Source organism: Salvia splendens, chromosome 20 (genome assembly GCF_004379255.2).
Source record: "Salvia splendens isolate huo1 chromosome 20, SspV2, whole genome shotgun sequence".
NCBI lineage: Eukaryota > Viridiplantae > Streptophyta > Magnoliopsida > Lamiales > Lamiaceae > Salvia > Salvia splendens.
In genome coordinates this window covers 20653409-20681144 of record NC_056051.1, presented here as the reverse complement: position 1 = coordinate 20681144, position 27736 = coordinate 20653409, and the positions used below count along the sequence as shown (strand labels likewise).

The 27736-nt window shown below is 36.0% G+C and overlaps 6 protein-coding genes and 1 pseudogene across 10 annotated transcripts; 6 read left to right on the top strand and 1 right to left on the bottom strand.

Moving 5' to 3' along the window:
- Positions 1-5961: 5961 nt before the first annotated feature.
- On the top strand, positions 5962-8091 carry LOC121782119 (signal recognition particle 19 kDa protein-like). 4 transcript variants are annotated; one of them, XR_006046248.1, is made up of 3 exons: positions 5962-6066; positions 6731-6898; positions 7755-8091. XR_006046248.1 is itself a non-coding variant. In XM_042179839.1 (3 exons), the coding sequence occupies exons 1-3, from the start codon at positions 6404-6406 to the stop codon at positions 7880-7882; spliced, it is 528 nt and encodes a 175-aa protein (XP_042035773.1). In that variant the 5' UTR covers positions 5968-6403; the 3' UTR covers positions 7883-8091. The 4 variants fall into 4 exon arrangements, 1 of the variants encoding a protein (XP_042035773.1); XR_006046247.1 differs by having other exon boundaries at positions 5968-6066; positions 6563-6898; XR_006046246.1 differs by having other exon boundaries at positions 5968-6712; positions 6801-6898.
- A 2199-nt stretch (positions 8092-10290) lies between these two features.
- Positions 10291-11005, top strand: LOC121782114 (annotated as a pseudogene).
- Positions 11006-11600: 595 nt separating this feature from the next.
- Positions 11601-14175, bottom strand: LOC121782086 (putative pentatricopeptide repeat-containing protein At1g69350, mitochondrial). The gene has a single exon (XM_042179794.1). The coding sequence runs from the start codon at positions 13929-13931 to the stop codon at positions 11658-11660; it is 2274 nt and encodes a 757-aa protein (XP_042035728.1). The 5' UTR covers positions 13932-14175; the 3' UTR covers positions 11601-11657.
- Positions 14176-15488: 1313 nt separating this feature from the next.
- On the top strand, positions 15489-19387 carry LOC121782095 (amino acid permease 8-like). The gene is made up of 7 exons (XM_042179803.1): positions 15489-15831; positions 17366-17593; positions 17691-17784; positions 17874-18091; positions 18201-18340; positions 18429-18656; positions 18766-19387. Exons 1-7 carry the CDS (start codon positions 15720-15722, stop codon positions 19195-19197), a joined length of 1452 nt encoding a protein of 483 aa, XP_042035737.1. The 5' UTR covers positions 15489-15719; the 3' UTR covers positions 19198-19387.
- Positions 19388-19977: 590 nt separating this feature from the next.
- On the top strand, positions 19978-20886 carry LOC121781642 (receptor-like protein 46). Its single transcript, XM_042179360.1, has 4 exons — positions 19978-19986; positions 20093-20233; positions 20311-20454; positions 20542-20886. The coding sequence occupies exons 1-4, from the start codon at positions 19978-19980 to the stop codon at positions 20884-20886; spliced, it is 639 nt and encodes a 212-aa protein (XP_042035294.1).
- Positions 20887-21012: 126 nt separating this feature from the next.
- Positions 21013-21759, top strand: LOC121782109 (leucine-rich repeat receptor-like kinase protein SUNN). The gene has a single exon (XM_042179825.1). The coding sequence runs from the start codon at positions 21013-21015 to the stop codon at positions 21757-21759; it is 747 nt and encodes a 248-aa protein (XP_042035759.1).
- A 1492-nt stretch (positions 21760-23251) lies between these two features.
- On the top strand, positions 23252-27448 carry LOC121782091 (RNA polymerase sigma factor sigC-like). 2 transcript variants are annotated; one of them, XM_042179801.1, is made up of 7 exons: positions 23252-23510; positions 24657-24814; positions 24940-25492; positions 25608-25828; positions 26463-26603; positions 26688-26888; positions 27079-27448. In XM_042179801.1, exons 1-7 carry the CDS (start codon positions 23420-23422, stop codon positions 27364-27366), a joined length of 1653 nt encoding a protein of 550 aa, XP_042035735.1. In that variant the 5' UTR covers positions 23252-23419; the 3' UTR covers positions 27367-27448. The 2 variants fall into 2 exon arrangements, with proteins under 2 accessions (XP_042035735.1, XP_042035734.1); XM_042179800.1 differs by having other exon boundaries at positions 23253-23510; positions 24940-25503; positions 25598-25828.
- Positions 27449-27736: the final 288 nt, after the last annotated feature.

Genomic DNA, 27736 nt, shown 5'->3' with positions numbered 1-27736 from the left:
CTAAATTGTCATTCAAGCCATTTAGGCATTTTCGTCCGAAAAGTGACTAAAAAAACCGCATTCGTAATTATATTAAACGTTAAGGTCATCTGACATTATTTTTTTTAGGGATATATAATGTCACCATCCAAAATGTTAGGTACATGAGGCAGTTCACTCTTTTATTTAATAATAGTACTATTTATTTGTTGAGCTATTATCCCAGTTTGTAGAGGTGAACTTGTAGCAGCTATATTTTAGTTAGGTTAAATTCATTATGAGTATACAATTTTGAATTTCCAACAATGTTTTTGGCATCCGATCCAACTATGTTTTTGGTGTCTGATCTAAGAGATGATATGAATTAAGCTCACAAGCCAACATTCTTGTATTATGTCTTTTTATACTTGTGTGTACACACATATATGTAAGCCCGGGTGCTATCGTGCTAGTGTGGAATTGAATTAAGTGGATCTTAATTAAAAAACTTATAGACTTCAATTTTGAGGGAGTTTATAAGATGTTTTTAAAACTTATAAGATGCATCGTTTTCATTTAAGAGATTATAAACTTTAGAATTAAGGTGAAATTATTTTAGTTAAATGAAATGGGTATGACTAGTTATCACATGATTATCCATAACACAATATATAATATCGAAATAAAATATTGCAAACCGAACCGTCCCTGATATTATTAATAATATGTGCGTCAATACTCAAAAGATATATTGTGCTAATTCATTTAACCGATCACATCCTTAACTTGAAATCATAAAGAATTTGTTTTGACAAGTAGACATCGATTTTGATAATAAAATACTACTATCAAAGAGAGCGTACAATATTGATATTAGGGCACAACCTAACAAGAACAATTTTATTAGCATTAAATGTAATAAAAAGTGGATTTGGACACAATATCCCTTTTATAAAATTTAATGATATTATTATTATTATTATTATTATTATTATTATTATTCACGTACATTTTTATTCATTCAGCAAGTGTATCGACAGCCACAAACTTGTCTTATCCTATTACAACGTCCTGTGCCAGTTAATCCACGTTGCCTCCTACAATCCATTTGACATTTATATTCATTACACAGTTCTCCATTTGAAGGGAGTTCTTCATCACATCTACTTTTACCTTTCATATTTTGGCTTTCTGCACAAATAACTGCATAATATATTTTTGTCAAAAAAAAACAAATTCAAAACATATTTCTAAAATATAAAATGATTTGAAATTTAAAGAAAAAAGGTACATATGTTGTGAGATTGAGATTGAAAAGTATTACATGAACAGACAACAAGCATAAGGAGAAGAGCTGCGGGAATTGAACGCTTCATTTCTGATTTCATTTGTTGTGATATGAAGTATTGGAATTGGAAATAATATGAATGTGGAAACTAAAACCATTTTGTTCTATATATAGGGTAGAGATGATCCGAAAATGAGGGACTTTTTGTTATACATTAATGAAGGTTGTTTCCGTTTCAAAAAGTAAATGATACATTAAAGAAGTTGAAGTTACTTTGTTATAGGAGTATTTGATAAGAAAAATTGGGAAATTATTTCTTAAACATTATTATATCTTATGATGTCATCTTTTCCAAAAAGAGTGACAATAATCCTAAAACAAGAAACTAATCATATGGTATTCCAATATGTTTCTAGATGTGATTAAGCTCGTTCGAATTAAACCGAAATTTTCTTTATATCGCTTTGTAGAATAAAATATACGAATACATATATTTCGAGAATTTTTAAATCATGTTTAGAAATTAAAAATATTATTTATAGTGAATTTGGATGCTTAATTAATTAATTTATTATTATGTTAATAAAAATCTAAAATATATTTATATTTTAATACTTTGATGGTTATTTTATACTCCTTCCATCCCAACTTCGGAGTCATAATTAGTTAGGGCACGAGTTTTAAGAAACGTAAAGAAAAATGGGTTGAATAAGCTAGAGGATATGAGTCCCACTTATATATATTACTTTTATAATAGAATGTGAGTAGAATAAGTTGGTGGAATGTGGAACGTACTTAACATTTATGGTAAAAGTGAAATAGGACTCTTAAGTTGGAACAGACGGAAATGGCAAAATAAGACTCTTAAGTTTGGACGGAGAGAGTATTTATTTATATTATAAAAATTATCAATAAAGTTTTGAATTAGGTGTCAAATAGACGGAACAATAGACAATAGTTGCATCTGTGTCCAACCCTCCGGATTTTGGGCTAGCCTTACACGAGTTGTAATTTTATCAAGCCATAAATTTCCAATCCTAACCATGTAAATGTAATGGTCTATTCGGGTCAATCCACAAGTTGTGGACTGTAATGGCATCCCTATATACGAGCATATAAGTATAATTAATTATATTTAAAAATTAATTTGAGTTTCATAAATATTTAATACTCCATTTTAACTAAATCAATATATCTATACCATAACAAAATTGGGAGTATCTAGATACTCCATCTATTCTATATAGAAAACGATAATTTTAGAATTTTAATTCATAATTAAAATAATATTAATAGATAATTGATCTAAATATATATATATATATATAGGATTGTGATCAAAATAGAACCATTCTTAAACGTAGAACCATTCTTAAACGTAGAACAAATGCCAAACGGAGGTCGTTAGATCTTTTAATCCAATGGTGTTGATTTGCACAGCAACTTCCCATTACAACCAAAACTATTATTAATGGGTGAATGCAGAGAAGTGAAAAAATAAAGCATGCATGGACTCTTCTTCGTTTCATTCATTATTCCATCAACATGTGAGTTTTTTCACATGTTGAGTCCGGAATGTCGTGAAAACATAGTCTAATATGTATGATTTTTAATCTTGACCGTCATTTTTTCCTCATCCAATGAATAAAATATGTAGAGTTCTAGGTTCTACACTTAAGAATGGTTCTATCTTTAACGCAACCCTATGTCTTTAATCATGTGAATTACAAAAATATTGACCCCATGTCTTTAATCATGTCCTTAATCAGATAGATAAATAAATTATGTGTATATCATTTTTAAAAAAATGTCAATATTTAAATTTACAAAATGTACTCTCTCGCCCATGTTTAAGTGTTGTAAATTGACTCACGAATTTTAGAAAATATAATAAAAAATGAATAGAAAAATAAATTAATTATATATCCTATTCTTAATTTATACATATATAAAATCCGAGTTTTGACTTTTATTGTAAATATTTATAAGTTTAGGATTGTATTGTAAAATTTAGATATTTTGATTGGCCTACCAAAAAATTAATTCAATTACTGTTATAATTCACCGATTATAAACATCATTTAAATCAATTCAGTCTCATACACTAGTTATATTTCATCGGTAGAAATAGAATAGGCGGTTACACTAATTAGAGTGATAAATGTGGCATGCAATTTCCTTCATAAAGGATTATAAATTTTTGGCAGTTACATATTTTTAATAATTGTGAATTAATCTCAATATTTCAATAATAAGAGATTAACTTTGTAACCGCCACATTATTACATATTATTAGTAATTGTATTAATAATAATTTAATGTAAATTTTAAAACACTATAATTTCTTTATGTTTTTTTGCCTATATATACGTGTCATTCGCTAGCTTATTACTCACTTTCTCATTACCATCACCTATAATCTATTTCATCACTGAATTTTCTGTAAAAAGAATTTGTTTTCAGTATGGTTCTTGCTTTTCATCAATAGTATCATTTCATATTTAACCACTTTGCGCATTCTTTTATGTTATTGTTATGTTATTAATATTTGTTGTTGTGTTCTTACCAGAAAGGATGGTTGGAAACCATAAAAATGGAACTAATCTCTCTTAATGATCTACAAACTACCATAACTTTATCAATCAAAGGTTGAAATCATGGAAGCATTCCCCTTGCCAAATTTGGTTTTGAAATTGGTAAGTATTTTATGAAATTTTATAGTACAAACGCAAAGTTGTGTTCGCATTGTTCACGAATAAAAATATTTCTCGAAATTGCAATATGGGGGGTCTGTAGTTGACTTATGTCTGAAGTTCTTATCTACATATGAGAGCAAACTGGCCTGATGAGATGGTGTCGATGCAGGACGATGAAAGTGTTGGAGACGATGAGCAGATAAGATAATGGCTATTGGGGATAGATGGAGGTCGATGGGCGGTGGGCCAGAGCTACATGAGCATAAATGATTCTTGAGTCTGCTAATTTTTTTTATTGATTTCTTTGTTTCTTGCTTGCATTCTAATATACTCCATTTCTGGAGGATAAATACGACTTCATTTCTGGAGTATTATTTTTTATTAATGAAGTTGATTAATTTTCTATTGTTAATCAATTTTTCTATTAGTGAAATTATTTAATGTTATATGATTAATAATTAAACGGATTGATGAACCATGTAATTAATTCAAACATAAGTATAAGATTAAAAATTTAATATTATTTAAAAAATTCCATAACACAATATGGAAAGATATTTTAATTTTTCAACATTACCAAAAAATATTAATAGCATAATCAAGAGCAATTATAGTGTTTTAAAATTTACATTAAATTATTATTAATACAATTACTTAACATAATCAAGATTGCTTCATAATTAGTGTTATTGGTTTGTATTGTATTAGTGATTTAAAAAACTTTATATAATTTTACTTTTGATCATAATTTATTTAATTTACATTTTCAATTTTATATGAAGAAAATTCCGTAGGTCGTGCAACGCACGGGGATGATACTAGTTTTAGAATAAAATATGAGTGAGATGAATTAATAAGAGCATCCACAATGGTGGCGAGCGGACCGGCTAGCCGATCTTCGGCGCTCGCCAGTTCGCTCGCCGAACCATTGTAACCGGCGAGCGCCATTTCGGCGAAAAATCGGCGAGCGCACGCCGATCCTCGAGCGCTGGCGATGCGCTCGCCTGTCCGCTTGCCGCCATTGTAGGCTCCGGACAGACGAACAATTTTTTTTTAATTTTCAAAACACTATATATACGCGTTTTGCACGTCATTTTCATTCGCACCGCTTATTTTGGGATAGCCGGGTCGAACAACGACCTCAACGTCCTCAACTCGTCGCCCCTTTTCAACGAGCAGTGCCAGGGCGTCGGTCCGGCCATCAGTTTTGTCGCCAACGGGACCCAGCATGATATGGGCTACTACTTAGCGGATGAGATATACCCTAGGTGGCCCGTCTTTGTGAAGACGATCAGATGCGCATCGGATGAGAGGAAGGCCTACTTTGCGGAACGCCTGGAGTCGGCGCGCAAGGACGTGGAGCGCGCATCTGGTATGCTACAGTCTCGATGGGCGGCAATTAGGGGTCCAACGCGTTTGTGGCATATCGACTGCATAGCTGATATAATGTACGTCTGTATTATCATGCACAACATGATTGTCGAAGATGAAGGTGTACGACTGACTAGTTGGGCCAACGACGATAATGAAGCCGGTCCAAGCCACGACATAGCCGCCCCCAACGTACGACATGGGGTCCCGCACGATGAAGCCGACGTCCTCCAAGCACATGCCGACATGCGCCAAACGGATGCTCATATTCGACTCCAAAAGGATTTAATTGAAGAGTTGTGGGCGCGGAGGACTGCACGACGTTAGTTTTTTTTTTATTATGTAATTTTTTTAAATGTACTTTTTTTTAAATTTAAATAAAATTATTGGATTTTCCCGTATCTGTGTTGTCAATTTAATTCCGTATTTTGTGTGATTGTCAACTTATATAATTTTGAGTGTTATTGCTAGGCTATTGCTGGGCTATTTGGTTGTCGTGATGATGTGGCATGAGGATTTTTAGTGGTGATAATGTTGTAGGAGGAGTTTGTGGCTGGGCTATGACTGAGCTATTGCTGAGCGAAAGCCATTGTGGATGCTCTAATTAGTGAGTTCATTACCAAAAATAAGAACGAGTGATTTCAAGATAAATGGCCGAGGCCCATCAACGCAAAAGACTACCAATTCTCTCTGTAATCTTCTTAGAGTTCCTCCCCAGATTTCTCAAATTGCACCGTTGCGCCGCCGCCTGAGGTAAAATACCAATTCATTTTATCCTTGTTTTTTAAGGACCGATCAGTGAACAATCTACGATTTTATTATTGCATTCTTCAAAAAATTATTTCTTTGATCTTCGAATTTTTCGTTTTCCGTTCTATCTCGCGACATTAAATCAATAAGGTGTGATTAATAATAATTGAGTGGAGTATCGCGCTGTCGAAATTTCTGGCAATTTACACCACATAGTTGAGATGATTTAGAAACCGTTGAACGTGGATTTGATTGGTTGATCTGTTATTCAGTTGTGTAGAACTCGATTTTTTAAATCTACTTAGATTTTGATGGGGGATATAAAAAGCTCAGAATCGACATGCATTTTATCCTACATCAAAGAGGCATACTATATTTAGCAACTGCCGTTGATCAGTTTGGATTGTCATCTATACAAAATTGTAAGGGGTATATTGAATTGATTTACTTTCATTTATTTTATGGCAACATTATGGATGTCGATTTGTCGAATATAAAGAAATGGGTGATCGTGTACCCAATTTACATAAATTCGAAAAAAACCCTAGCCGAGGGACGGAGAATCAATGCCAGCAAAGCATGTGAAAATCCTACATGCACCGAGGTTTATGATTGCTGTGCTCACTTGAAAATTCCCCGTGTGATTGAGGTATCTTGATATGTTTAGGCTGTTGTATTGGGATTTAAATTGGATTGGTTTCGAGATGGTTTAAATGGATTTTATTTTCACATTGGAGTGAGAAGGCATACCCTCGAGATTTTATGCAAAGAGGTAGAGTGAGAGTGATGTTGAAAAAGGAAGACGGGAGCTTCTACAATCCAGCTATTTCTTCGAGTAAGTAGCCCCTTCAGTATGCTGTGTGTTTGCAGCAATCTCGTGTTTTCTGTCTAATATGGATTTGGTATGGCTGTCTCTTTTAGATTTCGAGTTCATTTGTCAGTGATTAATGATAGCATGGTAGAGGTCTATGATACGTTCGATAATTATGAACTTGGAACTGTATATTAAAGGACTTGGGAGTAATCTTTCAGTCGGCCCTACTTCATTACCATTCACGGGGAATTTAGCGTGTCACTAGCTCACTGATCATGTGTGTGCTCAGCACAACAGGGTTGATTGTGTTCAGTTGCTTTTGAGACAGAAAACTCTTGCTGATAGTGCTTGTCTCAGGCAGACAATGAAAAGGATGCTAGACATGTTTACAGGGATTGTATTGTTTATCTAGCTCTAACGATGAATTGCTTTTTTGAGGTTTATGTGGCTACCTGTTTTCATTTGGAATATGTAGTTGCGTGTTTGGAGTATTATTTTACCCATGACTGACTGGTGCTTGATTGAGTTAGTGAAATTGACAAACCAATTTTCTTCATAATCCAAAGTAGTTGCTGTGAAAATTCTTAATCAACCACAGCTATTTCAAGTTTTCAACATAATTTTAAAGCGATTTTAAATGCAAAAGCAGTTTCTCCCCTTTATGAATAGATGATTGGTGTTTGTTCTTGCTCGTGTGCGTATTCAACCACTGTTGTGCAGAGTACTTGCCTTAGGTTTCCATCTAGTGGAATTTCGAATTAATGCCTCGAATTATGTTGTCAATGAGTGTGTTTATTTCTGGGTGATTGATTACTTGCATTGCTACCTTGATCTGCTCAGTCCTTGACTTGCTAATCAGTCATTTGATGTGTTGTAGGGAAGCAACTAATGCTTCACGTTGCCGAGCTGGTTCGCCAACATCCGGGTCGGACGAAGAAACAGGAGCCCGCCACGTCTGCTGCCGCCGGTTCTAAATATGGAAAGGGTGGAAAGAAGAAGCGGTAGGACGTGGTATGGCTGTTACGAGACATTGTTGGAGATGATCTTGTACATCTTAATGGTGGATTGTTGAAATGTGAATTTGTAGCTGCTCTAACTAAAGTAGTTGTTTATTAGTACATTTTTTTTTCTAAAAATATATAGTAATTGTTGCACTTGTACATTGCCAATATTTTGACTTTTGATATGTTTCCAAATATATTTATGAGCGCCAACAGATTATTTTGTCTCTCATTTTACTGTCTTTCTTTTTGGCTTTCATACTGACCTAAAATACTACTCCCTGTATTATCTTGGCCATTTTAGTACCTAAAATATTGACTTTATATTATTCATAACATATAACCAATGATTATGATTTATTATTCACATTTTGTCACAAGATGTTTTTAAGCCAACCAATTACATAAATATGCTATAAGTTTAATAATCATTGATAGTATTATTTTTTCCTTGTGTACTCAACATAGTATTTTATAGTCTTAACTCTTAAGTAATAAGGTTTGTATTACTGACTTAACGCTTAAAATCAGTATTTACTGACGCTAATGTTCGGTTTGTAAAATTGTATCCCGAGATTAAATATGTAGTGTGTTTGGTTAATGAGATTCAATACTACAACTCATTCGTAGATGATAATCATGAGATAATTAGTCATAGCTAACCCTATATGATTAAAATAATATCACTAACCCTATCCTAGTATCTTAGTACTATTTTATCTAAGAAACCGAACACCGCCTAAATAAATAAACAAAGCAACTTAAAAGGGATGGAGAAGCACAATAATAACTCAATTATTATTTGTAGAGCCCAATTCCAATTACAGTTAAACCCAATTATTTAAAAGAAATTAGTTACAAAATCTCCTCTCTCGCAACTGACAAGTCACATCGGATTTCCCTCTTTCTAGTGTCATCCACAAAAACCCAGGAAACGAAGGTAAATCATAGTTCCAGCTCTTTCTTTTGTTTTTCTCGCTCTTCAATCACCGGTGCATAATTTAAAAATACTATTAGAAATGAGTCACACACCCCTTAAATGGGGAGGGTTATCCACACTTATTTAAATTAAATGGAATGACAGAGGGAGGGTTATCCACACTTATATAAATTAGATGGGATGACAGAGGGGGAGGGTTATCCACACTTATATAGATTAGATGTGATAACAGAATTTAGAGAATTTAACACGCCCCATCATCGATGTGGGCCGAAAAGGACATCTGTCCACACTTATATAGATTAGGTGAAGATTAGATGAGATCTTCACCAAGTCGATGTGAGACAGAAGAGACAGGCCGGAAAGGACATCGGTCCACACTTATATAGGTGAGCTAGGATATAAAGAGATATAATCTATCATCGACTTGGGTCCGCTCTAATACCATATTAGAAATGGACCACTCACCCCTTAAAAGGTCTCATAAGGGGAGGGTTATCCACACTTATATAGATTAAATGGGATCTTCACCAAGTTGATGTGGGACAGAATTTAAGAATTTAACACGCCCCCTCACGTGCGGGCCGGAAAGGACATCGGTCTTCCACTCGTGAGGTAGATAATGAGATCTTCACCAAGTCGACGTGAGACAGAATTTAGAGAATTTAACAAATGCATTCTGTTTTAGTTCACGACGTGTTATTTATCTTTTGCTGCATTTTTTTAGAATAAATTCTCGGAGAATTAATCGGTAGACTGGAATTTCTCTGTGATACTATCAAATATGTTGGATTTCTTCACTCCACAATATTAGTGTTTAGGTTTTTCTTATGTAGTTGTTTCTTCAGCTCGTTATGTGTTTCAATATTGCTGAAAGATTTCGAGAGAAATGGATACCATACTACTTTGAATGCCATGATTTTACCGAACTGGATATGTATTACTCCCTCCGTCCCCCGATTAATTATCACTCTTTGACCGGTCACGGGTTTTAAGAAATGTAAAGCAAAGTTGGTTGAAAAAATTAATGGAATGTGGACCCACTTTTTTATATTGGCTTTATAATAAAATGTGAGTGGAGGTAGTTAGTGGAATATGAGACCTACTTACCATTTATGGTAAAAATGAAGTTGAGGGACAGACCGAAATGGAAAAGAGTGACAATTAATCGGGGACGGAGGGAGTACTTTGTTTGGGGATTCACTCAATCGATCACCAATTGAATTGTAACTCAAGTAATTTATACCATAATCTGTGTATGTGTGTGGTGAATGGTGATTAATGAATTTTAATGGAATAGTAGCTGGATCTTTGTTGTGTAGAATTGATATTTACATATAATTCAATTATTGAATCAAGCATATATGCATTATTCTTGGGAGTTGTTAATTTGTGTTAGGGGATGTGATCAAGTTCATTTGATTCACCAGGAATAGTTTATTTGTGTGCCTTTGCCCCACGAGGTTTGATCCATGGGAACGCCGGAAACATCTAGAGAGCCTTGTCCGGATCATATCCTGGGACCTGGATGACATAGGTGGGGCATTTGGGATGGGGGCGGTTGGTGGCGCAGCCTTCCATTTCTTGAAGGGAGCCTACAACTCTCCTAAAGGCGAGCGTCTGGCCGGGGGCTCTCAAGAAGTTCGCATGAATGCTCCTCGTGTTGGTGGCAGTTTCGAAGTGTGGGGTGGGCTCTTTTCCACCTTCGACTGCACAGTGGTGTACATGCGGCAGAAGGAGGATCCTTGGAACTCGATCATAGCAGGTGCAGCAACGGGGGGATTCCTGCAGATGCGCCAGGGAATGGGTGCTGCCTCTCGGTCAGCATTGTTTACTTGCTTTGATTGTGGGAGCTTGAACAAGGTGATGAGTGCACCGCAGAACTTACCTCCCATGGAGGAGCCTGTTCCGATTTTGGCTGGATACCCCGGGAAAACGCCTGGTCGACCTTCAGTGAGCGTTGGTGGCTTGGGTGAGGGATCTTCTTCGTCGTCGTCATAACCATCTTCTTCTTCATGGCTTGGAAGTAAGAAGGAAGAGACGGCGCCTAGCGATGCAAGTAAGACGAAGGTGTTGGAGAGCTTTGATTCTCCAACTCCTCCATCCTTCGAGTACAAATGATGAAGGGATTTGGCAAAAGAGATACTGTATAATGTATATGCTACTAACTAGGGGTGGCAAAATGGGTAGCGGGTAATGGGTAATTTCCATCTCGATCTGATACCCGCAGGGTATCCCGCCCCGCTACCCGCACGGGTATACCCGTTAGTCCCGATAATACCCGTCTTTTAATACTTTATAGAATTTAAGAATTCTTTTGAAACATTTTCAAGAGAGATTAGAAATCACCTTCTTTTGAATAGTTCATAGTTAGAAATTTTACATCAAGAATTGAAGATTGAAGAGCAAATTAAATCACATTACAGCAAGTCACCAACAATCTCAAAATTCATCCACTTGTATAAAATTGCAATAGTAGAAGAAGACTTACGGAGTTGCATTGACGCAGCAAGTACTGACGAAAACTTGAAGCATAAATATAAAATTAATTTTATGAACTCAACTTTTGGTTCGAAACACTTTCTGCATGATTATAGTTAGAAGCACTAGTTTCGGGTTGGGTACGGGTACCCGCAATGTCGGATACGGGAAACCCGACACGGGTATCGGGTAATCCCGTTATATTGCAGGGCGGGCATTGGGACAACAAATTTAGCTGAAATCGGGTACGGGTAACCCATTTCGCCACCCCTACTACTAACAATCAAAATTGGGATTTTATTTTCATTAGCTTTCTTGGAAATGGTTTACAGTTGCAACCTATAAGAATTAAAATTTCTCAAGTACTGTACAAGCGAGGATCAATCTCAATCATGCTATAGCCATGGACCTTTTTAACAGCTAGATTTCTCATTTTTGCCTTCACCATTGAGCTATCATCCCATTTACCCTCTTCTTGACATACATTAGACAACAGTGTGTAAAACCCCGAATCATCCGAATCCATCTCCAAAACGTCTTCTTTAATGCTATCCAGAAAATCCATCCGTCGATGGATCCTACACCCGTTCACCAACGCACCCCAAATGCTAGCATCTGCAGGGAAGGGCATGGAGCGAATGACCTCATACGCTCCACTAAGATCGCCACCTCGACTCAGCAGATCAACCAAAACACCGTAATGCTCAGAACTAGGCGTGATTCCAAAATCCCTAACCATTGAGTTAAAGTAAAACTTCCCCTTTTCGACATATCCAGCGTGACTGCAAGCTGAGAGAATATTCATAAAAGTGATTTCATTTGGTTTTATTCCCAATTCCACCATTCTATTAACCAACAGTATCGAATCATCAACATGGCCGTGCATTGCATAACCCCCGATCATGGAACTCCAAGACACAACACTCCACTCAGTCATGCTATCAAAAACTCTCCGAGCCATATGAAGGTCTCCACAGCGAGCATACATGTTCACCAATGCCGTATCAACATACATATCTTTATCAACACCAAAAGTAATGAGCTTATGATGAATCCATCTCCCCTTATCAATGTAACCAAGATTCGAGCAAGCTTGAACCGCGCTCAAAAAGGTCACTTCATCCATGTCATGATACGTTGCATACATTTCATCAAAGAGAGTTAGAGCCTCATTAGAGCAACCATTTTGAGAGAACCCACACATCATAGAATTCCAAGCTACAACACTTTCTTGTTGAACGTCGCAGAATATTTTAAATGCGGAGTTTATGAACCCACATTTGGAATACATGTCAATCAAGGCATTCTCAACAAACTCATCTGGGAGGTAACTCTTGATGATAAGACAATGAATCTGACATCCCATTTCTGAGAGCTCGATCATTCCACAAGCCGACAGAGCAGGGGACAAGGAAAACGAATCTGGTAATATTCCTTGAACCAACATTCCAACAAAAAGTGATAGAGCCTTCTCTGCCTTGTGCTCCCTGACAAAACCTGATATGAGAATATTCCACAAGACCAAATGCTTATATCGAGCAGTATCAAAGACCCGACAAGCATAAGCTAAGTTGCCACAGCTAGCATACAGATCAATCACTGAGGACCTAAGAAAATCTCTATCAAGCTCAATATTATTCCTCAAAACATATCCATGAACTGATTTCCCTTCTCTAAGCCATCCTAGTCGAGAACAAGAACACACGGCATTCATGAAAGAAACATGGTTACCGTCCACTCCAGACTGCAACATTTGAACAAAAGTCCACAATGCTTCCAAATAGTATCCGTTCTGATTGTAGCACGACATCAGAGCCGTCCACTGAATAACACCTCGATGAAATTCACTGCAAAAGAACAACCTGTCAGCGCTATATAAGTCCCCGAATTTCCCATACATTGAAACCAGGGAGCTCCACAATGCTTCACGATCACTTCCTATATCCCTTCTCACCACAAAACTATGACATGATTTACCGAATCTCCATAATCCCAACTCACCACAAGCCTCAACTACACTTAGCATGGTCACAGAATCAATCTCCACGCCCTCACTCACCATCTCCCTAAAAATCCCCAGTCCCTCACTTGCCTCCCCATTACGTACGTGGTTAGACATAATCGAGCTCCACGACACCGAATCTCTAATCGGCATTTCATCAAACACCTTCCTTGCACTGGACAAACACCCCAATTCACCGTAAACACTCAATAGTGAGGTCTCAATCACAGGATCAGACTCACACCCTGATTTCAAGATCCTTCCATGGACCTTCTCCCCCGTTCTCAAATCATTCATACCCGAGCAAGCCCTCAAAACGGAAGGGAAAATGAAGTGGTTCAGCTTCACCCAACTATCCAGCATACGCTGATAGACATAAATAGCTTCTCGAAATAAACCGTTCCACACATTGCATTTGATCATAACTCCCCACATGAACGCATCCGGGTTAGGGAAGGAGTCGAATAGCAGCGTTGAAGGCTGCATCGAACCTGTTTGTGAATATGCCTCAATGAGTTTAGTCGACGCGAGAACATCCCTGTGGAGACCCGTCACGATTAGATGTGCGTGCAATTGTGTGAGTGATCTTAAGCTGGTGCAAGCCTTGAAAAGGGGCATGTACTGAGTCATTCTCGATTAGAGTCGAAAAAGAGAGTTGCTGGCTCATTCCAGAAAAGCCAAAAAATAACAATACGTTTCCCAATGGAAGTCAAGCATGAGAGAACACCGGCGACCGCTTTCAGCGAGGCAGCGGCGACGGCAGCGCTGTGAACCGGCGAGAAAACATGGAGAAGAAAGGAGGAGAGTTGTCTGATTTTAGAGTTGAAGCGGGAAGGATGAAGATCCGTCGTTGGTGAATCGGGCTGGAAATCGGGCTGAAGGTGTAAATGGGCTTCACTAACCAAGTCATAGTTGGGCTAATAATCTTTTTAAAAATATGCTTTCAGTATTAAAATTTCCAAATATGAGATATGCCAAATGAATTAATTGTATAAGAGAGAAAAACAGAACAAAATTTATGTCAAAAAAAGAAACAGCTCGGCTACTTTTGGACGATCCAAAAATGAATACGACTTAATAATTATATTAAGATGGAGAAAGTATCTAATGACATTAGTATTTCACAATCATTTGAATGTGGTTAATTTCTAATATCACAAAATAGATAGATCAATCGCTTAAATATTCTCATCCAATTATTTTATTGATAAAAAATTTCTAACGAGAGATAGTGTTTGAGTATAAATATTTGATTGTGGTTAAGTTCTAATATCATAAATTAGATAGACCAATATTTAATTGTCCTCGTCCAACTATTTGATTAGGAAAAAATTCAAATTACATTAGTGCTTGACTGAAAAACAATTTTAATGTAGTTACATTCTAATATCACAAAATAGATTAATCAATTATTGAGTTATTCTCATCTAACTTTTTGATTAGTAAAATAGTTTATATGAGATTAGTGTTTGATAAGGTTATTTTGTTGCTTCCCCTTGGAAGTTTTTTTATGATCTCATATCCACATTTTAAGGTATTTTCACTGTCTGAAAGAAAGTAAATAGTCCTTTGGGTGCAAAAGATGGATGAACCAAAAAATTACAGAAGAATAAGAAAAAATAATGCAAGAAATCCAAGGAAGGAACATCCACAGGTGTAAAGATAGTTTTACTCAGTCACTCTTTTCATTTCTTAAAAATAGAATTTTTTAAAAGTAATACTGTATAAGTTCTAATATAAAATTAATAAAGTATGAGAGATAGAAAAAAAGTGTATTATTAGAGAGTATTCTCACGTTATTAAATAGAAAGAATTTTTTTTTTTAAAAATCTATTTAAAAAAAAGACTTAAAAAAAGAATTTTTATATTTAGGAAACCAGGAAATATAATATTTGCTCTAGATATACTGAGAATCAAAATTTAGCATTTATTTTCATTAGCTTTCTTGGAAATGGTTTACAGTTGCACCTATACGAATATTAAACTTGTATGGCTGAAAATATATAAGAAAAGAATGTCATTATGCAGTATTTAATGCAGGTAATTATTAAAATATATAGTCCACTTCTTTTCTCTGGAGTTAGTTAATAAATATAGGTAGTTGGAGTACATTTAAAACTCTTTTCCTCTTTTAAAATAAGGAAATGATCAGTAAATATCATATGTGCTTTTCACACTTGTCTCACCACACCTTTGACTCTGCAGTCATAAATTATAATCAAACAACAGCAGAGAAGTTAGTCAACTATTGAGCTTCCCCTTGTAAAACAAAGTGAAGTTTATAATAAGAAAGCCACCTCTTTAACTCTTGCCTTCATTCAGATTTAAACCAGCATGATTTAGTGATCTTGTATCCAAATTTATAGCAAAAGCATACTAAAAAAGCTTAGTTAATTTAGTGCAGGTTAGAAGTTTATAATGCAGGGATTTGGAGATCAGATTTTTCAAGTTGAGAGCTCTGAATCTGGTTTGGGAATTCAGAAAGATGGAAATAAAGAGTTTGATGATGATGGGAAGCCTAAGAGAACAGGTCAAAATCATTATCAAAATGAATTACATTTGCTTGCTTGCTTGAACTGTTTTCATGAAGATCTTCACATTTAAATGAATTAATGATAGTAAGAAAAAGTGGGAATAGTTTGATATGTTGCTATATCTGTTTGAGTTTATGTTGTTACTTTCTTCATTTATTGGCTTTCAGCACATTTTTTTAGATTCATATGTTTATTTAGGATAAGTGAAGATGGCTGCCTAATTTTTATGTAATGTGACATATCAGTAGATTAGATTGCAAATTTAGTAGTGTATTTATTTTCTGCTGTGTGTTAAATCTCAAAATTCAGACTGCATGCCTCAAAGTCTTCCATAAAATGCAAGAATAAAAAAGAAGTCTACTAATCCATGATGCCTGTAAATTATGAAAGATTTAAGAGTGAACTTCAAAATTGGTCCCTAGAAAATGAGGTTCGCACGTTTTAGGTCTTTGAATTTGAAAAATATATCACCGCATATCTCTTCAAAATCATTAATCACATTTTAGGTCCTTCTAAACTTATTTTTTCTCAATTTGTTCCTAATTCCTTGAGAGCTTATTTAATCTAAATTCATTGATATTTTAAGAATTCAAATCTCACAGTACATATTATTTTTTAAATTTATAATTTATATAAAATATAATATACATAGATAATACACATTACATTTTTAGAAACTATTCCTATATTTATTTACATATTTTTAGGCGTATAAACAACAAATTTATACTAATAATAAGAAATTATTAGTAGTAGTGTTGTTGTTGTTATTATTATATTATAATTGTTACTTTTGCTAATATATTGATATATATACACAATTAATGCAATATATTTATTTTTATTATTATTATTTGGACATATATAAAATACTACAATAATAGTATTATATGTAATTTTTTAATATTTTAACCAATAAATAACTTAATTTTTAGTCTATTAAAATAATATTATAATTTTTTTTTAAAATTTTAGTCTGTTATACAATTTTAAAGAAATTATGTTTTCTATATTATAGAAATATTATGTACATAATATATAATATATAAATATATGTAGTAGTATTCTTTAAAAATGTAATGCTTATTTTTTACTTATTATCTTTTTATATGCACATTGTATTTTTATATAAATTAAAACTAAAAATAATATATAATGGTATATTTGAATTCCTAAAATATCAAAAAAGTAAGATAAAGTATGCCCTATTGGAGTTCAGGGGTAAAATGGGAAAAATAAGTGAAAAAGGACCTAATGTGTTTAATGATTTTCCAGAGACTTCGTGATATTTTTTCTAAATTCATAGACTTAAAACTTGCGAACCTCATTTTCCATTGACTAATTTTGAATTTTACTCAAAATTCAAGATTCAAGATTCAAGATTCAAAAAGAAGTTTGCAAATGCATAAGACTTGAAATTACACTTTTGTGTTGTCTAAATAGGAATAACTTGGACTGTAAGTACACATATTATTACATATGCTTTATACATAACAGTTGGAATAACATACCTTTGTGATGTCGAAATAGGAAACGTTTGGACTGCAAGTGCACATATTATTACAGGAATCATAGGTTCTGGAGTTCTGTCACTAGCATGGGGTGTTGCACAGCTTGGGTGGATTATCGGCGTTGCGACTCTTGTCATCTTCTCCGGTATCACAATATACACCTCTAGCCTCCTTGCAGATTGCTATCGATCCCCACTTACCGGGAAACGCAACTATACTTACAAGGAAGTCGTCAAGAACAACCTTGGTAACGAAAACAACGATAATCACAACACTATATATAGTTTAATTCTTGTTTTATTTTGAAACTCTTCAAACTTACATTATGTTTGATGATTTTTTAGGCCGGGTGATGTATATGTTTTGTGCAACGGTTCAATATGTGAACTTAATGGGGATGGTGGTCGGATACACCATCACTGCATCGATAAGCATGGCGTAAGTATGCTTAAAAGTTCATCTAAAATCTGTCGTGAGATGGTGTTGATCTTCATTAGACGATGTTTTAATGTTTTGGCGTGTTTCAGTGCTATCCAGAAATCGGATTGCTTTCATAGCCGAGGCCATGAGGCTTCTTGCAGTGTTTCTCACAATCCATACATGATAGGAATGGGAGTTCTTGAGATTTTCTTGTCTCAAATCCCCAACTTCCATAAGCTGTCGATGCTCTCTGTCGTTGCAGCTGTCATGTCCTTTGCTTACGCGTCTATAGGCGCTGGCCTCGCCTTTGCAAAAGTTGTTTCAGGTGATAGTTCTGTTTTCTAGTGAATGAACTAAAACTTTGATATTGATCGTTGATTAGCGCCTCGTTTATTTGAAAATATTATGTTAATGGAGTTTCTTGGCACGAGCAGGGCATGGGGGAAGAACCTTGCTCACTGGTGTAGAAATCGGGGCCGGTCTAACAGCAGCTGAGAAGATTTGGAGGATGTTTAGAGCCTTTGGTGATATTGCTTTTGCTTACACTTATTCACAAATCTTGGTTGAAATTCAGGTATATTAGAAAAGGATATGTTTCATTATATCAGAGATTAAGACAACTCAACATTGAAATAAAAATGTTTGCATAATTAATTATATAGGATACACTAAAAGAAAGCCCTCCTGAAAACCAAGTGATGAAGAAGGCCAATCTTGTTGCTGTGGCAACTACTACAGCTTTCTACATGATGTGTGGCTGCTTCGGTTACGCTGCATTTGGCACCGATGCACCCGGGAATCTACTAACGGGCTTCGGATTCTACGAGCCCTTCTGGCTCGTAGACATCGCCAACGCCTGCATTGTGCTACACCTAATTGGAGCATATCAGGTACAATAATATGAAATATGATCATTCTCCTTTCTAAAATGTTTATTTTTTTTCAAAGAGGATTAATAATGGTTTTTCATTTACGCATATTTATCCCTTTTCATGTTAGGTATTTGCTCAACCGATTTACAGCGTTGTGGAGTCGTGGGCGAGGAGGAAGTGGCCGGAGTCGGAGGTGGTGACGAGAGAGTACACCATAAGCCTTGACAAAAAGCAAAGGCTTGTGATTAGCCTCAACCTTTTTAGATTGATATGGAGAAGTTTGTTTGTGATATTTGCAACGTTTATTGCGTTGTTAATGCCCTTTTTCAATGATGTATTAGCTTTGCTAGGAGCATTAGGGTATTGGCCTTTGACAGTGTATTTCCCCATAGAAATGTACATTGCCAAGAATAGGGTTGGGAGGTGGACCCGGAGGTGGCTCGGCCTCCAACTCATCAACTCAATGTGCTTTCTCGTTGCCGTGGCCGCGACCTGTGGCTCGCTACAAGGGCTCGGTAAGGCGCTCATGACCTACGAGCCTTTCAAGGTTAAGGACTAGGAAGTCCATCTTGTGAATTGTGATGGATTTTTAAGAACTATCGTTAGCTGAGATGGTACTTGACCAACTTTAGGTAACTTTGCTCTATCCTTAATTTTGTAATCTAGATTGGGGATAATAGTCATTTAAATAACGAAGTTTGGTCAAATTTTGATTATCTCATGATGACCTTTAAAATTAGAATATTAAATCATGAAGTTTAATTTTTCTCGGTAGTCTCATCGATTTACAAAATGTGTCTTTTAATTATGTTCAAAATGACTATTTTATTAAAATAAATTTAGTATTATCCTTTAAATTCTTTTATTTTCTTATTTTATTAAAATATTATTATTTTTTAACAGTACTAAAAGACGATATTTTGTTCATAAATCACGATGGATACCTTCAATTTTTAGGCGTACCTTGTTGTACCCATTATCAATTTTTTCACAAAACATCTTCGATTTTGTTGGTTGTCGACGATGATCAGAACTTTGTTGATATCCATATAGACTCTGAATATCTGTATGATTTCTTCTTTGGTGTATTGTGCGCGTAATTCGCAATCAACTATTAGAACTGACAAACGTCAAGTGGGCCTAGTCAATAGACACTTTAAAGAAGGGTGGATTGTTTACGATACTCAACTTCTCTGAGTTAGTACTTAGTTGTTCACATCCATAGTATTTGAATTTGGGGGGATATAACAAATTGAGAGGAGTGGTAGAATTTTGAAAAAAATATGAAGAAAATTAAAACCATTTGAATATGAATAAGAAAGAAAAAAAATCTTAACTGATGACTGGGGTAGGACTGCACTTGCATTGCTTCTTTTTTCATTGACTTGAGTTCTTTACTTAAACTTAAGCAAGTGGTTACAATGATCTTAACACATTAAAGTTGATTGAAACAGCATTGGGGCAGTCCCCCATCACTTCAACTGTGGAATTCGACTTCATTTATGTGCGCCTGGCCTGAAGTTGATTGTGTGTTTGGTTCAGTCACCGGTCTGACATTAGCAGAGAAGAACATTAGAGGAACAATTCCACCTAAGGTTTGTTTGCTCAAAAACATCGTTTCATTCGATATTTCTCGAAATTTCTTGTATGGAGACATACCTGTCTGCCTCAGCAACTGCTCAAAACTAGTGAGCTTGGACTTGTCCATGAAAGAACTGTCTGGGATAATCCCAGTCGAGCTGCTCAGCCATTATGGCTGCATGGAAACAGATTGGTCGGGACGATACCAACACAAATAGAAGCATTAAGGTTAGAGGTTCTTGATCTCTCTCACAATAACTTGAATGGATCGATCCCTGATGATATAATAAAGTTGTCCAGGCTCAAATTCTTGGATTTTTAGGAGAATTTTCTAAATGGGACAATCCCAACAGATTTGTTCCAATTGCGTTTGCTTGAGTATTTGTCTCTTGGTTACAATGCCCTCTCTGGGAAACTGCCAGAACAAGTGCAAGTTTACAGACTGGAAGTGCTAAATCTTACTCACAACAACCTACATGGCACAGTTCCGAAAAGTATAACTGATCTAACGAGGATACATACCTTTGATTTGTCTGATAACGAGTTATCTGGAGATGTGGAAAGCGTGGTTCATCTGAGGTCCATGACAGCAGTCCGCCTCTGCTCTAACAAATTCTCTGGGAAGGTGGGATATGAGATTGTGAATGAGTTCTTTCATGAGAATTGATTTGACTCTTTCAATCTATGTTCTGATAACCGGATCGAGGGTCTACCAAGTTGCACTCCAAGCTTGTGCTCTGGTAATCAAATTCGGGAATATCTGCAATGTCCATCAAAGAGCCAATTTGCAATAATGATAGCAATGGTAGTTTGTTGTGTGGTTGTAGGATTTGCAATACTTTACTACTTGGTAAGAAAATGTTGGCCTAAGAAAGGGTACGAATGGGAGACGAATGAAGAAGACGAATGGAAGATGATTATATTTGATAGGCTGAAGTTCAATAAAACAGAAATATTGTCAAGTTTGACAGATGAAAATCTCATCGGGTATGGGGGAGCAGGAAAAGTGTATCGAGTGTCCATGAACGAAGGAAGCAATCACGTTGCTGTCGAGAGTATTGTAAATCCCAGAAAATCAGACTGTGGGCTTGAGAAGGAATTCCTGGCAGAGATCAAGACACTGGGGACTATATGGCACAACAATATAGTAAAGCTTTTCTGCTATCTCTCGAGCAACGACTTGAAGCTTCTTGTGTACCAATATGTCGAGAACAAGAGCCTTCATCACTGGCTGCATGGAAAAAACAGGGAAATATCACCAGTTGGTACTAGTTCAGTCACGAAACTGGAATGGCCGATGCGGCTGCATATTGCCATTGGAGTGGCACAAGGACTTTCCTATATGCACCATGATTGTTCCACAACTATCATTCACCGGGATATCAAGTCGAGGAATATACTACTGGACTCAGAATTCAATGCAAAAATAGCAGATTTCGGACTATCAAAATTGCTTAGCAGGCACGGAGATACAGAAATAGCATCAAGTATAGCAGGAACATTTGGCTACATTGCCCCCGGCATGAATTATACTTACTAACCCTCATTATCTTTAGGACAGTTTGGTAAGACAGATAACATATCTATACATTGACAAACTGCCCCGTAAGTGATTTCTTGTTTATTTATCTTCCCTACCAACTTGTAAACCATGCTCTTAATACATTGACAAAACTTGTAAACCATGTTTCGTTTATTTCTCTTCTCTACCAAACTGTCCCTTATGTGACTTCTTGTTTTAAACACATTGACAAAACTTGTGAACCATTATTCGCAGAGTATTCCTACACAACAAAAGTGAACAGAAAGACAGATGTTTATAGCTTCGGAGTGGTTCTACTCGAACTGACTACAAGAAGAGAGGCTGTTACTTATGGAGATCATATGAACCTAGCACAAAGGGCACACCTGCAGTCAAGAGATACAAACGCCATTATTGAAGCACTGGATGATGAGATCAAGGACTCCACCTACTTGAACCAAATCATAACTGTTTTTCGTCTAGGGTTGTTTTGTACACTGCTAAGTCACCTTCAAATAGGCCATCCATGAAGGATTGCCAGCATATTCTACAATCTACATAATTGCATAAATGTATCAAATCTACATATTCTTGATCTTCTAGTCCAAATAATTTCTAGCTATCTAATTGTAAAAGATTCTAGGTCATATGTATCAAATCATGCCTATACCTGAACTTGAGCATTGTTTAATGAAGCGTCAAACTTGTAGTAGTAACAGGACCAGATGAAGTATTGTGAAAATTTACCTGAAAGAAGAATTAGTTGATGATGTTGTTTGTGCCTATGAATGAATGCTTGATGTTGAAATTGAAATCCCCATTCCTCATCCATCGACATCCCAAATCAAGAGCACCAATTCAAGCACACGCGAAGAGAACTGCTGTTGATGCGATCAAATTCCATATGAATGAATGCTTGATGTTGAAATTGAAATCCCAATTCCTCATCTATTGACATCCCAAAACAAGAGCATCAATTCAAGCACATGCAAAGAGTTTTGTATTAAAACTCATGCTGAACTCAAAGTGTATATTCTTTGGGGACGGGAGAGTAGTATTTACAATGAAATAGTATGAATAATTTGGGAGGGATCGGAAAATAGAATTGCGAGTAACTGGAAAGAAAATAGGCCGGCAAAAAAATAATAGGAGGGGTGGGTTAGTACTCATTCCAATGACTTTGATACCTCTGGCTCTAGTGAAAGGGATGGTATCTTATATCTATGCTCTATATCTTTATAATCAATTTATAATTTCTGCGAATATATTTTTGTTAGCATATTAATTAATCCATTTGCTCTACAAAATATCTCTCGTTCCTCTCATAACTTTAAATTTACTTTAACTCCATTGTATAAAAATAATTTGGTCAGACCTTCGAGCTGCTTTAACCAAAATAACCGAAACACTTAAAATTTGATCGCCCAAATCCCTAAATTAAATATCAAACGTTATTCTTTTGTGAGTACGAGTATTATTTAAATTCTGACTATTTTTTGTAAAAGCGGAAGTAAACGTGTGAAATGGAACTGCCCCATGCTTGAGATGGGGAACCAGTGGCTGAGACATCTCTGATCTCTCTCTCTGCTACTCATCATTTTTCATTATCAATAAATAAATATTTGATGCTTACTCTATTTCCCCTCTGTTTCTTGCTTTCAAGAAACGATTTGTGCTGATGGGTTTTAGGCTAAACATCAAATGGGGCGGTCTCTCAGTTCAGTCGCCTCTCTCCACAAGTTCTTCATCTTTGCCTTCTTCATATTCTTGTGAGTCTCATCACTTCTCCAATTTAGATTTATTTTTATATATTACTATTGATTTATATTGGTTTGGTTTGTCTTATGTTTAGTGATTCTGCTTCAACAAATGTTTTTATTATTATAATTGGAAAAGATGAGCTTAGGTAGTTTATGCGACGGCTTGGGATAAATTGTTCATTTATGACATGATTAATGAGAAAAACACAAGTAATATTTCCAAGAGGATCAAGGCTATAAACTGAAATAATTTTGTTGGGTTAAGATTGATTCATAGACTAATGCACTGCATTCTAGGTTCAAGATTGTGTATGAAGAAGGCTTTACCTCTTTGTGAATTGTGATGACAAGATTGTGACATTAGCTGAACTTCTTGTTTTCGACTCGGCAAAGGGCTATTCAGGTCATAGCTTGTAGTGGTTATGACAATGGTAGGGCAGGCTGAAGCTCCCTAAACACAAAAACTGTTATATATTCATGTAGGGGTGTCGAACTATTTTGCAATAACTGCCGTCTCAGTTTAGAAGGACAGTGGAGCCCTTCCAACGTGATTTTCTAGTTCCAACGCTCTTATATAGGAGACATCTTGTTTTCTCAAAATGTGTATCCCGTATCCTGAAAAATAGTCTGTTTTCTATCCCTTAGTCATTCAGTGAGGGTTTATCCCTGAGATTCTGATAAGCTGCTCTGCTCTCATGCTTTTGTTTTGATTCTATGCTGCAAGAAGCATTTCTTTCTTCTGTTAATGTTTATGACTCTCTGAGCTGATAAGGCTCACTTTAATCACCTCATAAAAGTAGAAGAAATGGAAAGAAACTTCAAGTGATGTCAATATTATCACTAAGTTATTATTTTTTTCCTGAAATTAAATTACTTTAGACATAACACCTGAGTAATTCTACCCTTTATAATAGTAAGAGGGAACCCGAACTACTTTGGTTTGGGTTGTTTAGAGCAGAATAAATCTGTCACTTTCTTGGGGCTGAAATAGTATCATTTACACTTTTCACGACAGGCTTAAATCTATGCATCTAAAACTCGTTTCGCTTTCCTATTTTTCTCCCCTCTCTTTTTACTGAGGGCGTTACATGCCAGCATGCATAAACACACAATAATCATGAAGTTCTAAACTCTTCTCCTTGTCCTATAATGCAGTTAGAGGCAGGGATAATTCATATATTATGGCGAGAGTGTCTGCAGCTTCTGTCCTATATGGCGAGGCCGAAACTCAAAACGATACTTCCAAGGCACAAGCTTCCTTGTCTTCCCATCAGCTCTTGGAGAAGTATTTCTTGGAAACTAGAGAATTAAAGGTTGTTTTTTGTTTGCTTTTAGTCCTTTTTGCATAACCAAGCAATATCTTACACATGTTTTTACAGATTTGTGTCCATTGTTGTCTTTAACACTCTTTTGCTCACTTTCGTATCTATTCACTCAGGTGGGACTTGGAAAGGGCTCCGGAGATAGTAGTGTATACAGGTTACTTGATAACGACACTCAGATTTCTAGGAAAGAGGATGAGTCTGTCTCCCTTACCACCGCACGAGCAATGCAAACATCACAGTACAGATTGTTGATGAAGAATCTCGATGTGTTGGAGTACATGTTTGCTGATTCTGACGTGGTAAGGTTGGAACGAGATATTCTGGAGCAATTAGAAAGACTCGGTGCTCTAAGATTATTCAGTTCGTTTCTATCAAGGACCATAAAATCCTCAACCTCTTTTGATTTGTCTAAGGCTCCAACTGAGAATGTTGACGAGTCCAAGGTAAATGACTCTGTGGAGAATCGTACAGGGAAGGTGATTGTTCAATCTGGGAAAAAAGAACTCAGAAAATTGAGAAGAAACAGATCGTTGGAGAAGGAAAGTGCTATTTTGCAAGAATTGCCTTCAAATGATCTCCATAAAGCTAAATTTGCCCCTGCTAGAAGAAACTCGAGATCCAAAAACAAAAAGCTCAAGATTGCTAGGAACGAGGCAGAGATGTCAGGTGGAGTTAAGGTTGTTTCAATTTCTGTTTTGCAAGAAGCGCTTTCGGCTCATTTGAGAAAAAAAATATTTGTCTCATAGTTAAGTTAATGTTATTATATTATAGATGGTTGCAGAATTGGAAAAGCTGAGGGTGATACTGGAAAAGGATACCGGTAAAATCCCTAGCATGAGTAGCTGGGCCGAAGCTGCCGGAGTTGAGAAGAGCGAGCTGCAACGTCAGTTGCATTATGGATGGCTTTGTAGAGACGAGCTTTTAAGAAGCACGCGCTCCTTGGTTTTGTTTATTGCAAGAAATTACTGGGGACTTGGAGTAGCATTTGAAGATCTGATTCAGGTTCCTCCTTTTCACTTTCTTCTTTATAATTTTTAGGTAAATAGTCGAATCTATGGGAAACTATGCCGATGTACTTGAAAGCCAAGTGGAATCTTCGCGAACTGAGTATGGATTAATAGTTGCACAAAAGTTATCCGAAATTCTTGCTGTGGTGGCGAATATGCTCAATGATCCTACTTAGCTTGGAAGTAGAATAATTGTTCGAAGATAGATCTGCATAATTTCTTTTCTCATAGTTTGGGTATTAATGGGCCAAAGTCGATGATTGGTTGATAGATTTGAAAATAAATGTGATCGTTTGGGATAGATTTGACTATTTATCCTTATTTTTATCAGAGAACATTCGTGTATAACACAAGAAACCGAACATAAGGAAAGGTTGTCAGACTTATTTACCGATATGTAAACCATTGCTATTGAATGTGATTATTATTGGTGATGGATTACTATCTTCTCTGTTAATGTCAAGGCTTTGTTGCACCTTGAAAGTATACATGCTATAACTACTTGTAGAATTCAATTTTTTTGTGCTTTATCTGATATGCTGATGAGAAACATATAGCGAATGCTAGGTCATGGAATTGGTTTTCATTGTCGTATCCAACTTTGACTCTGTAATCGTGTTGGTCTACAGGCAGGGAGAATAGGTGTCTTGCAAGGTGCAGAGAGATTTGATCAATCAAGAGGCTACAAATTCTCGACCTACGTCCAGTATTGGATCAGGAAATCGATGTCAACATTGGTGGCGAGACATGCTAGAGGAGTCCGTATCCCTGTATGTCCCGTTAGTTGACTACGTTTTCATCCATTCTATGTTGAGCAGAATCCATAATTTCACTTCTTTATATTTCTGTTGCAGTGCACTTTGAGCAAGGCCATAAATCAAGTACAGAAAGCAAGGAAGTCCCTTCGTACGAGCAATGGAAAGTATCCAGATGACTGTGAAATCGCCAAGTTCACTGGTCTCACCGTAGCTAAAATCGTCTCAGCTAGCAAATGCCTCAGGGTTGTGGGATCAATCAATGAAAAAATAGGGGAATCCACCAGCACTAAGTATATGGTAATGGCCAAAGCTCGTAATCTTGGTTCGTTCATGTTTATCGCCATACATTTCATTCGTGGATGAGCCAGTTTGTTACTTTTAACGATATCGATCTAGCCAGACAAAGTTGGCTCGAAGAAAAGAACCCAATTGGCTCAGTTGACATCGATTATTGGTTCTCTGACATCTTTTCGTGGCTATCTTGCAGGAGATCATACCAGATACATCGACAATGACCCCCGAAGAAGCGGTTTTCAGACAGCATATGATCAAGGATGTGCACACACTTCTCCATGGGTTGGATTCAAGAGAGAGAGAGGTAATAATCCTAAGATTCGGACTAGGTAAGAGTCAATGCAAATCTCTGGAGGAAATAGGGAGGCGTTTCAGTGTGAGCAAAGAGTGGATAAGAAGAATAGAGAGGGCTGCTCTTACAAAGCTGAGGAATGAGGAATCTCTCAAAATTTTGGACTACTATGTATATCTTAGTAGTTAGTTCTTGTCATAAATATATGAGTTTGTTGAAGATTTATATATTTCTTGTATAAAAAGGATGATTATAGAAGAAATTATGTTTATGGTGGGTGTTTTGTTTGCTGCCATTCTAATAATAGAAACTCCACCACCACATAACCATTCTTAATGACAGAGGGGATTCTATGGTTTTTTGTTCTATTTCGTGTTTGAAAAGGAAAGGAATAACTATTTTCTCTTTGTTTCCACCATGACTTGCGATCTACAAATAAAATTTATACTACTACCAAATATGGTCCAAAAACATGATAACATGAAATTTAAGTCCCTTCTTACTTCTACTTGTATCTTCTTCCAGTGACCAAATCAGATTAAGCCAGACTGAAATCGAC

What these genes read in the sequence shown, in the direction of transcription:
- LOC121782119 (XM_042179839.1), top strand. Translation starts at nt 6,404, where the DNA reads ATGCATTTTATCCTACATCAAAGAGGCATACTATATTTAGCAACTGCC. An exon ending in AAATTCCCCGTGTGATTGAG is followed by an intron (nt 6,713 to 6,807) that starts GTATCTTGATAT and finishes TGGAGTGAGAAG; the next exon opens with GCATACCCTCGAGATTTTAT. An exon ending in CAATCCAGCTATTTCTTCGA is followed by an intron (nt 6,899 to 7,754) that starts GTAAGTAGCCCC and finishes GATGTGTTGTAG; the next exon opens with GGAAGCAACTAATGCTTCAC.
- LOC121782086 (XM_042179794.1), bottom strand. Translation starts at nt 13,931, where the DNA reads ATGACTCAGTACATGCCCCTTTTCAAGGCTTGCACCAGCTTAAGATCA.
- LOC121782095 (XM_042179803.1), top strand. Translation starts at nt 15,720, where the DNA reads ATGCAGGGATTTGGAGATCAGATTTTTCAAGTTGAGAGCTCTGAATCT. An exon ending in CTTTGCAAAAGTTGTTTCAG is followed by an intron (nt 18,092 to 18,200) that starts GTGATAGTTCTG and finishes TGGCACGAGCAG; the next exon opens with GGCATGGGGGAAGAACCTTG. An exon ending in ACCTAATTGGAGCATATCAG is followed by an intron (nt 18,657 to 18,765) that starts GTACAATAATAT and finishes TTTTCATGTTAG; the next exon opens with GTATTTGCTCAACCGATTTA.
- LOC121781642 (XM_042179360.1), top strand. An exon ending in GAGGAACAATTCCACCTAAG is followed by an intron (nt 20,234 to 20,310) that starts GTTTGTTTGCTC and finishes TGTCTGCCTCAG; the next exon opens with CAACTGCTCAAAACTAGTGA. An exon ending in TAGAAGCATTAAGGTTAGAG is followed by an intron (nt 20,455 to 20,541) that starts GTTCTTGATCTC and finishes TTGGATTTTTAG; the next exon opens with GAGAATTTTCTAAATGGGAC.
- LOC121782109 (XM_042179825.1), top strand. Translation starts at nt 21,013, where the DNA reads ATGATAGCAATGGTAGTTTGTTGTGTGGTTGTAGGATTTGCAATACTT.
- LOC121782091 (XM_042179800.1), top strand. Translation starts at nt 23,420, where the DNA reads ATGGGTTTTAGGCTAAACATCAAATGGGGCGGTCTCTCAGTTCAGTCG. An exon ending in CATTTGAAGATCTGATTCAG is followed by an intron (nt 25,829 to 26,462) that starts GTTCCTCCTTTT and finishes GTTGGTCTACAG; the next exon opens with GCAGGGAGAATAGGTGTCTT. An exon ending in CTAGAGGAGTCCGTATCCCT is followed by an intron (nt 26,604 to 26,687) that starts GTATGTCCCGTT and finishes TTTCTGTTGCAG; the next exon opens with TGCACTTTGAGCAAGGCCAT.